At 50.2% G+C, this 10,905-nt stretch overlaps 1 protein-coding gene across 1 annotated transcript in view; it reads right to left on the reverse strand.

Annotated features, from left to right (window-relative positions):
- B4GALT1 (beta-1,4-galactosyltransferase 1) overlaps positions 1-4,214 on the reverse strand; it is a 56,058-nt gene extending 51,844 nt beyond the window's left edge. The window contains exon 1 of the mRNA XM_061425919.1: positions 3,140-4,214. Coding sequence (XP_061281903.1) covers positions 3,140-3,563 — 424 coding nt within the window. The 5' untranslated portion in view covers positions 3,564-4,214. The remainder of the gene's footprint in view (positions 1-3,139) is intronic.
- Between the last annotated feature and the right edge of the window lie 6,691 nt (positions 4,215-10,905).

Below are 10,905 nucleotides of genomic sequence, written 5' to 3' on the forward strand. Positions count from 1 at the left end.
CCTACAAGCCTGGACTCCCTGGGAGGACTCCCTGGGAACTTGCAGGAATCCTTAGCAAAGACCCATCTCTCCCCTATAGCTCTCATTCCTGAAAGCCTCACCTCAACCCAGCAGGGATCTGGGGACAGGGCCTACTCTGGCTCCAAACACTGCAACCTGCCCTGATATACAGGGTAGACAGACGCAGGACTCCAACTCTGAAGTGTACTGAAGTCTGGCTGCTGCTGCTGCTAAGTCGAATCAGTCGTGTCCGACTCTGTGCGACCCCAGAGATGGCAGCCCACCAGGCTCCTCTGTCCCTGAGATTCTCCAGGCAAGAACACTGGAGTGGGTTGCCATTTCCTTCTCCAATGCATGAAAGTGAAAAGTGAAAGTGAAGTCGCTCAGTCGTGTCCGACTCTTCATGACCCCATGGACTGTAGCCTACCAGGCTCCTCCATCCATGGGATTTCCCAGGCAAGAGTACTGGAGTGGGGTGCAAAGTCTGGCTGAGGCTCTGACAACCCAGGACAGACTGAACAGGGACCTGTGAGCAGCCCAGCCTGGTGCCTGGCTCCAGCAGGAAGGACATGCCCGTCACCCATCACCCACCAGCCAGGAGAGAGCCAAGCATCGGGCATAGACCCTTGGATGCCAGAGAGCAGAGCCCAGTTGTGCACAGGAACTGCAAGTAGTGAAAAGGCCACAGATTCAAACCCCGAGGGTGCTTTCTCCCAACGACCTCAAAACCACCATGTTAGGCGTTTAGCTGACACCTGCCCAGCTGAACAGATGGGCTTGACTCCCCCAACCCACACAAACACGTCCCTGGAGACTTTCAGCTTTCTCAAGGCCCTCTCCTAACCAGGAACCTCCACATTGCGAGCATCCAGTCCTCGAACCTAAGGGCTCAATAACAGTGAAGAGAAACCCTCTGCCCTCACCTTCCAGAGCTGCCTTGGCAGAAGCCAAAACGTCAGGGTCCCATGCATGTTACATTAAGGTGGACGAGCTAGAGAAGGCCCAGGGCCTCTCCCCACCCCAAACCTGTGCTCTCCAAAACTTTATCTCTCAGGAAGTCTGTTTGTGCCGTCAGAGTCAACTCAGAAACAAGTGACTGGCCACCCATCACCAGCAACATCATTACGAAACAAAACAAAGAGAACACAGGCCACCGCAGCCCCTCACGCTTCACTGAGAAGGTCCCATACTTTAAACACCATTCTAATGAACTCTGGGTTACGTTCCTTTAATTTGCTAGAGGATTTCTCTTCCTTTCTACATAATATCTGGGCAACAATTAAAAACAAAAGGTCAAAATCTGGCCTCTGTTGGCATGTTAATCGCTCAGTTGTATCCGACTCTTTGCAACCCCATGGACTGTAACCTGCCAGGCTCCTCTGTCCATGGAATTCTCCAGGTAAGAATACTGGAATGGGTAGCCATTCCCTTTTCTGGGGATCTTCCCAACCCAGGGATCAAACCCGGGTCTCCTGCATTGCAGGCAGATTTTTTTTACCGCATTGCAGGGAGACTCTTTACCGTCTGAGCCACTAGGGAAGTCCCTCTGGGGTGTGAAGACTCACCAGCTCTCTTCCCCTTTCTATGCTGTTCAGGGCCATCTCCAGAGGCTGACAAAATGGAACTTCAAATCCTGGGTCCTATTTGCATGTACTTAACAAACACAATCTCATATAGTCCTAAAAATAACCCTGTGAGTTAGGCATGGACAAGCCCATTTTACACATGAGAAAGGGATTCTGAGGACCCCATAACATGTCTGAGGTCAGACACACAGCAGCATGGCCAAGATTTCATTTCATTTCCAGGACCAGTTTTAGTCACCCAGACTAACCATCAAGTCCAAAGGAATTCAAGCTTCTGGTTTAAAAAAAAACAAAAAACAAAACAAAACCTCAATTCATGTCCGACCAATTCCAAGAACATCCTCCCAAACTTGATATGAAAATACTGAAGTAATTATTGGAAAAATTGAGCAAGAGCATGTAGGAGGCTTGCTCTGCCAGGGCTCTTCGAAAAAGTGACAGTTCCTACTGGCAAGATGCCTGCCCTTCTGCTGGGTCCCTCATTCAGAATGACATTCTCGACATCCTGGCATTGAAACTGAGCAGCCACCTGTCTGGTAATCTTGGGAGCAACCTGTGGCTGCCTTAAGCTTCACTGCCAGTGGATTACAGGTCTAGGGGAGGTTCCGATGGGCATGGGCTCAGCCTCTTCCTGACATAAGGAACGCAAACACACCAACCCAAGCTCTCTGCTCCCACTGAAACACAGGCTGTAGGCGCCAGTTCAGATCATCTGGGCAAGATACCTGAGACTCCAGGCTGCTACCAAGGAAGGGACAACATGGTACTAACTGGTTACATTGTAGCCCTCCAGCTCCCAGGATACACACACTACACTGGTACAAATACACTCCGCCCCTGGGAGGGCCCCGCTCACAGACATTTTGGGAACCTACATGGGCAGGAAGCTGGGGAGGAGGGCCCCAGGGCAGGCATCTATAGAGAGGAGGAACTGAACACAATAGTGACAATCTACCGAGGGCTTACCCACAGTCAACTAAACTCTTGTTTACACTGCTTCGTCTAATCTTCCAGGAGTCCCCTGAAACAGGTAACCCTTCTTATTCCCATTTAACAGATGAAAAACCAGAGGTTTAGGGACAAGTCACGTTCCCAAACGCTTAGGAATAAAGTTAATCCACACTCAGGAGACGATGGGTCTACCGAAGACAGAGATGTGACCTGGGAGGTCTGCTCCCTTCCCTGCTGGAGGCCTCATCATCAATTTTCTAAGCTAAAGAGGGTTACTCTGAGCTGCCTGGTAGTCCCTAAGCAGAGTTAGCAGGGCGAAGGCTGCTCCGAATTAGTAGGACTCAAACTCCCGAAACTTTTTGAGGTTTGGGCCACAGCTGGGAAGTCTCCACGGCCTTCTCCGGTTCTGGGGTCGGAGGGGCCTAAAGGTTTTCCAAAACCGTGCCCGATTCAGCCTCCATGAATCCGAAGGGACTCACCTCCCAACCTCTCACCCCAGTCCAGCCCGGAACCTCTGTCTGCGGATTAGGGGCTCTGATCCGGAACAGGGGGGGCTGTCTGTCGTGGAAGAGGGCATGGGCGAACCTCCATGGGGATCTTACCGAGCAGCGGGGACTCCTCAGGGCATGCGGTCAGCGAGTGTGTTGTGGTGGAGGGCACTGGGGCCGAAGTCAAGTTGCTCCCCGGGCCCGGGCCAGGGCCGGGGTGAGAGTACGCGTCTAGGTTGGAGGGGGCCCGCGAGCGCGGCTTGGAAGAGTTCTGCAAAGGCGGCGGCGGTGCGACCCCTCGCAGCCGGAGCTCCCCGGAGGGCTGCCCGATAGCGGCGGCGCCGTGAGAGCTTCCCTGAAGCGGTGGGTGGACTCCGACCAGCTGAGGCAGGCGTCTTAGGTCTCGGCCGGCCAGGTAATAGACGAGGGTGACGCCAAGATGCAGGGCGCAGACAGCCACGAGGAGGCGGCAGGCCCGCTGCAGGGACGCGCCCGGCATCGCGGCACTGCCGCCCAGGAGCGGCTCCCGAAACTTCATCTTCCCGCCGCCGCTTTAAGAGGGGGGTGGGCTACCGCGAGGAAGGCGGCCCGCCCGCGGGCCGCCAGCCAGGCACTGCCAGACCGCAGCAACTGGGGGAGGGACGGGAGGCGGGGGGAGGCGAAGGAGCGGCACCGGCGGGCAGGCGGCGGATCTCGGCGACTCTGGCCGGCTCAGCAGCCCAGCCAGCAGAAGTGCGCCCAAGGCGCGGGCGCGGGCTGGGGCGGGGCCGCCAGCGGGGCGGGGGCAGGGCCCCGGAAGAAGCAGAGTTTTCGGGACTGTAGCTGGAGGGCGGGGCCTCCTGGGACGGGGCCGAGTGGGTGGGCGTGGTCGAGCTGAGGGGCGGGGCCTGTGGAGGGTGGGCTACCCGGGCTACCGGGGCGGAGCCGTTCGGGCAGGAGGTTGGCAGCACGCAGGCTCCGCGTTGAGCTCTCGGGTTCCCACGCTGCCCTCCTCTCAAGCCCGCACCGTGAGGATTCGGTCCCTACTAAGCCTCGCTTCCTCCTCCTCTTCCTCCGAGCTGCCCCCGAGAGGCGCCGCCACTTCCTGCGGGGCTAAAGAGCAGGGATACGCGCCTGGGCCTGCGGCGCGGCGTCAGAGAAGAGGGAGGAGAAGAGGGCAGGCTGGTGGTTGTCTGGAGGGGTTGGGGCCGAGGCAGCTTTCCCGAACGGTGGACCTCGGTAGATCTGGGGCGGGGGGGGGGGGGGGGGCGGTCCACGAAGAGGGCGGAGAAAGGTTGCTCTAGAAACGGATTCGATGCCCAGCGGGAGGTAGGACAGCGGAAGGATTCTTAGGGAGGTTCGAACCCCCTCCCTAGGCGGAGCTAGGTCCCTCTACCAAGCTGGGAAGGTGGGGGGCCCAGCAAGGAGGCGTGGCTCACCTGCCATCCTGCGGAAAAGAAAGTGGACGAAGCTTCTCTGGACAAAGCTTCTCTGGACTCACTGTCCGACAGCCCAGGCTAGGGGATATCGGAGACCCACCCAGCTCGGATTGGGAGTGTGTGGGTGCCTGTTCTAGCGCATCCCACACCATGCATTGCATGGGAGGATGTCCTGGAGCCCAAGTAACTCCTACGCTGCCATGCACAGGAAGAGCAGCTGGCTTTATTTACAGTATGAACGGACCTGGACTCAATGCCATGAAGTAGGGGATTGTTCCCATTTTACAGATAGAGTTCAAGGCTCAAGAAATTTAAGACTTGCTCAGCTGGTGTGTGGCAGAGGCAGAAATCTGGCTCTGAAACCATAATTTCCCACTTGTTGATTTGCAGATAAGGGCTGGAAGCTGTCTATGCTATGCTATGCTAAGTCACTTAAGTCGTGTCCGACTCTGTGTGGCCCCATAGACGGCAGCCACCAGGCTCCCCGTCCCTGGGATTCTCCAGGCAAGAACACTGGAGTGGGTTGCCATTTCCTTCTCCAATGCATGAAAGTGAAAAGTGAAAGCGAAGTTGCTCAGTCGTGTCCGACTCAGTGACCCCATGGATTGCAGCCTACCAGGCTCCTCCATCCATGGGATTTTCCAGGCAAAAGTACTGGAGTGGGGTGCCATTGCCTTCTCTGGGAAGCTGTCTAGGTGAGAGGTTTAGGCGCTGAAGTCGCTTGCTTCAGATTTGACCCGGGCCCACCTGATTGCCTCAGTGGGCAGGCACCTCATTCCTGAGGACTCATGGAGGTGCTATCACTTTGGTGGATGGGGCAGCTGAGGGGCTGTGGCAGCCTACTCTAAAGTGCTACCATACACTGAAAGAGTTTCCTACAGCCAGTCAGACACAAGTGTAACTGCTTTACGTATGTTGCCTCAGTCTTAATGCCAGAAGTAGGCAGTTGTTACTCTCACCACTTCACAGATGAGAAAATTGAGGCTCAGGAGTTGACACGTGGTTGTGATCACACAGAATCTCCTTTCTTCACTTGGCTTCCTGGACACCACGCTTTCCTCACTTCACTGGCCGCCACTCTGTTTCATGGGCTTCTCCTCTTTCCTGGTTGTTGAAGGCCCCAGCCCATAATAGTCCACGAATGTTCTTTTCTGTGTACACTCCCTAGGGGTGATTTATAATATCTGCAGGCTGATGACTGCAAAATTTTCTATCCCAAGCCCTGACCAACCAACTCATATTCAATTGCCTCTCCTACTGGCATCTCAAACTCAACACATTCTGCCCCCAACAACCTACTCCCTACACTCCATTCCATTCTTACTCGCCTCAGAGAATGGCGTTCTCCACTGTTCATCTCTCTGTTGTTCATCCATTTCCCCAAGCCCCAAACCTAAAAGGTGTCCTTGGTGTGCTTTTCTTATTCTTAAAGGCCATTTCCAGCCCCTCAGCAAGTCTTGTCAGTGCTACCTTCAAATTATCAGAATCAACCACTTCGTAACTCTGCTATAACCATCCTAGACCGAGCCACCATCGTGGTGGCCTGGATTATAAAGTAGACTCCAAACTGGTCACCCTGCTTCTACCTTCACCATGCCCCCTCCCCAATCTATTTTCTAAGCATGTAGGGAGATCATTGTAATCATAAATCAATTCATGTCACTTTATTTAGAAAAAGGGCTTCCCAGGTGGCTCAGTGGTAAAAAATCTGCCTGTTAATCCAGAAGAGGCAGGAGACGTGGGTGCAGTCCTTGGGTCAGGAAGATTCCCTGTAAGAGGAAATGGCAACCCACTCCAGTATGCTTGCCTGGAGAATCCCATGGACAGAGGAGCCTGGTGGGCTGCAGTCCATAGGGTCGCAAAGAGTCAGACACGTATTTAGAAAAAAAATATGTATTTAGACAAAACTCCACATCTGTAGAAGCCCTGTCTTATCTGATTTCTATCTCTATTCCCCTATCACTTTCTTCTGCTATCATCCTGTACCATGCTCTACCTGCTTAACCACACTAACACACTAACCTAATTGCTGCTATTCCTTGAACTTACCTTGTTTCTTCCTGCCTCGGGATGTTTGTATTTGCTGTTCAGTTAACCTGAAACACCTAGGAAATGCCTCCTGTGCCCAATCAGTCATGTCTGCCTCTTTTCAACTCCTTGGACTGCTGCCTGCCAGGCTCCTCTATCCATGGGATTTTCCAGGCAAGGATACTGGAGTGGGTTGCCATTTCCTTCTCCAGGGGATCTTCCCAACTGAGGGATCGAACCTGCATCTCCTACATCTCCTGCATTGGCAGGTGGATTCTTTACCACTGAGCCACCTGGGAAGCCCACTACTTAGCCCTATTTTACATTCAGATCTCTCAAATGTCACCTTATGAGAGAGGGCTTCTCAGACTAACCTATGTAGAATAGTTCCGCCCACCCAAATCTGCTTAACCTGCTTGATTTTTTTTCGGAGTAGTTATCACTACCCCAAATTAAACATTTAATTTATTGTTGTCTCTCTCTCTCTCATTAGGAGATCAGATGCATGAGTGTAGGAACTTTCTCTCTTGTTTACTACTATATCCTCAGCTTCTAGAACTGGACCACAGACATAGTTGGCACTGAATAGACATTTGTTAAAATACCTAGAATATTTGTTAAATATATTATTTTACGTATATGTAAGTATACTTCCCTGTAGCTCAAACGATAAAGAATCTGTCTGCAGCGCAGGAGACCCAGGTTCAACCCCTGGGTTGGGAAGATCCCCTGGAGAATGTAACAACAACCAACTGAAGTATTCTTGCCGGAAGAATCCCATGGACAGAGGACCCTAGCAGCCTATAGTGCATTCGGTCGCAAAGAGTCAGACACAACTGGGTGACTAAAACTACTACTAAGTATATTAAATATTTTGCATATTTTACAAATATTGCTAATGAATGCTTATGATCATCTTGATAATGTGGGAACGGGAGAGGGGAGGAACTATTGCATTTCAAACACAGAAGTCAAGAGTTGTTCACCAGGGAACTGGTAAGGGTAAAGCTGGCACCAGCTGTCTATGCCTAGAGAAAAATGCCTGGCTACTGAGTGAGGATGGGTCAGAATAGTCCCCTTTCTGAAAAAGGTGAGGAGGGGAAAATGGAGGTGTCTCTTTTATATGTCCAGAAAATGACCAAGAGACAGAATCGAGCGGAGGTTAAGGGTCACAGACCTACCCAAAGACCCTCTCTGTGGCCAGAAAGCAGAAAAAGGAACAACACTTGCTTACTGTCCATCTCTTGGGAACACACAGAGTCCACTGAGGCTTGACACAGCCTCAACAGCTCCCCCAACCCAAGGTACCTAGAATTGGTCAGTTTCTTGCTTCAGAAAGGTCCAGAAAGTCAAAAGCCACCCAGGACAACATTGCCCAGCTGTCTAAACCTGAAATAGAGTTAGAGACAGAAACAGACCCAAGATAACCTTCTTCAGTTCTTTTCACTCTTGACTTTGTCAGATGAAAAATTAATACCATGAAGAGATACCAGAAGGAGGAAGCTGCAGTGCTGATTGGACAAAAGCTGGAATCTGGGTTTGATGTTTACCCATCCAATGCTGATCTTCCCAGAACCACCCAGCTGACTGCTTCTCCCTGCAGGTTGCCTTCAACTGGTTAGTGATTTCCTCTGCCCTCTTATAGTACCCTCATTGCACCTGTCATTTTACATTTTTTTTCACCCTAGTAGGTGAGAAGAGCATAGAGTAGTGCCTGGCACATGGTGGATAGTTATTTCAGTTATTTATTTCTGTATAACACACCATCTCAAAGGTTAGTATCTTAAAATTAACCATTTCTTTATCACAGTTTTGTGGGTAAACTAGCAGTTCTGCTTCACGTGGTGTCAGCTGAGGCAGTGGCACAGTTGGAAGTTCCAAAATGGTGTCATTCACAATGGCTGGCAGCTGGCACTGGTTTGGGGTTGGGTCAGAATGGGTCATGGATCAGGAGTCTCGGTTCTTCACGTGAGCCTCTCCACAAGGGCCTCTCATGTGGCTACTTGGGTTTTCTCACAAACTTGACTGTGTGTTCCTGGAATGAGCATTTCAAGAACAAGGGGAGAAGATACACATCCCAGAGGGCCTAGCCTTAAGCGTCAGGTCTGTGGGCATTTTCTTTCTTTATTCTCATGTTATGTATTTATTTTTGGCTAGCTGGGTCTTTGTTGCTTCACGCATGCTTTCTCTTGTTGCAGTGAGCAGGGGCTACTGTTTGAGCTGTGCAGGCTTCTCACTATGGTGGCTTCTCTTGTGAAGCACAGGCTCCAGGCATGCAGGCTTTAGTAGCTGCAGCTCTAGGACACACGAGTTTCCTTAGTTGTGACACACAGGCTCAGTATTTCTGGCTCTTGGGCCCAAGAGTGCAGGCTCAGTAGTTGTGGCTCACTGGGCTTTGTTGCTCTGCAGCATGTAGGATCTTCTCCAGCCAGGGATCAAACCTGTGTCCCCTGACCTGGCAGGTGGATTTTTATCCACTGTGCCACCAGGGAAGTCCGTGTGAGCATTTTAGATAAATTACAGCAGAATTCAGATTCAAGGGGAGTAAAAATAGACTCTACCACTTGATAAGAGGAGGGGTAAAGAATTGGCAGCCATCCTTTTTAATTGACTGCAGTTTGCCCAGAGACCACAAATTATTTCAATTCCTCCCCCATGTAAAATACATTAATCTTCCCCACTCCAAATTTTCCAAAGGTTCATCCCATTATAACTTCAGGTTCAAGTCCAGAATTGTATCATTTATATTAAGTATGATTCATCAGGTTCAAGAACATATGAACTATAAAACAAATTGTCTTCTTCCTCTTCCTGTTGCTGAATAGTTGAGTCCAAAGGCCATTAGGCAGGGATGAACGAGGTAGGAGTCCACATGTCATAGGTGTGGATAATGTGTCAGCTGCTGCTGCTGCTGCTAAGTCGCTTCAGTCGTATCCAACTCTGTGCGACCCCAGAGACGGCAGGCCACCAGGCTCCCCGTCCCTGGGATTCTCCAGGCAAGAACAATGGAGTGGGTTGCCATTTCCTTCTCCAATGCATAACAGTGAAAAGTGAAAGTGAGTCGCTCAGTCATGTCTGACTCTTAGTGACCCCATGGACTGCAGCCTACCAGGCTCCTCCATCCATGGGATTTTCCAGGCAAGAGTACTGGAGTGGGGTGCCATTGCCTTCTCTGAGTGTGTGTCAGAGCCCAAGTGAACAAGGGGAAGGAATAAGGGGAGGGGAGTGGCAGCCCAGCACAGGATATCAAAGCCTGAGCAGAGTAAAGAGGGCACCCATGGATTATTGGGGGATTTCTGTGAAGTAAGTCAGCCCACTGCAAGGAGTTGGAGTCCCATTGGGGTGAGGAGATCGTCAAATACAGGGAGACTGATTAAAAGTAACTGTATATAGGTAATGAGAGTCACCCAAGTTTCTGACTGCCAGAGAAGGGAGTTACAAGTATAGACAAGTAGAAAACTGAAAGGAACTCTGATACTTTACTGAAATTGGGGAAATCGCTGTGAATGCATAGTTTCAATACATAGATAATAAAATAAATATAGCTGTGTGTTTATATGTAAATATGAGTGAATACCTGGGAGAATTCTTGAGGGCAGAAGCTTCCCAAAAGTGTTAGTCCCTCAGTTGTGTCCAACTCTTTGTGACCCCATGAACTGTAGCCCGCCAGGCTCCTCTGTCCATGGGATTTCCCAGGCAAGAATACTGGAGTTGGTTGCTTTTTCCTTCTCCAGGGGATCTTCCTGACCCAGGGATCAAACCTGGGTCTCCCACATTGCAGGCAGATTCTTTACTGTCTGAGCCACGAGGGAAGCAACCTAGCACCCAAATCTTAGTTTCTAAATACGATTTTCCAATAAAAGGAACTAGGTATCCTAGAAGGAAAGGCTGATTTCAGGGACATTACAAGATGAGCCTGGAAAATCTTATGCCAGAAGGTAAAAAAGAACCCAAGCTCCTGATTTAAAACCCCCACCTCCCTGCAATGTTTCCTTTTGGTTAACCATAAGTTTGTTTTCAACATCTGGAACTCTGTTTCTATTTTGTGAATAAGTTCATTTATATCATTTTTAATTAGATTTCATATATGAATGATATATTTGTCTTTTTCTGTCTGACTTACTTCACTTAATATGATAATCTCTAGGTCCATCCATGTTGTTGCAAATGGCATTATTTTGTTCTTTTTTATTGCTGAGTAGTATTACAATGTATATATGAACCACATCTTCTTTATCCATTTCTCTGTTGATGGACATTTAGATTGCTTCCAGCTCTTGGCTGTTGTAAATAGTGCTGCAGTGAACATTGGGGTGCATGAATCTTTTCAGCTTATGTTTTTCTCAGAGTATATGCCCAGGAGTAGGGTTGTTGGATCATATGGTGGTTCTACTTTTAGTTTTTTAAGGAACCTCCATACTGTTCTCCATAGTG

Source organism: Bos javanicus, chromosome 8, assembly GCF_032452875.1.
Source record: "Bos javanicus breed banteng chromosome 8, ARS-OSU_banteng_1.0, whole genome shotgun sequence".
NCBI classification, from domain to species: domain Eukaryota; kingdom Metazoa; phylum Chordata; class Mammalia; order Artiodactyla; family Bovidae; genus Bos; species Bos javanicus.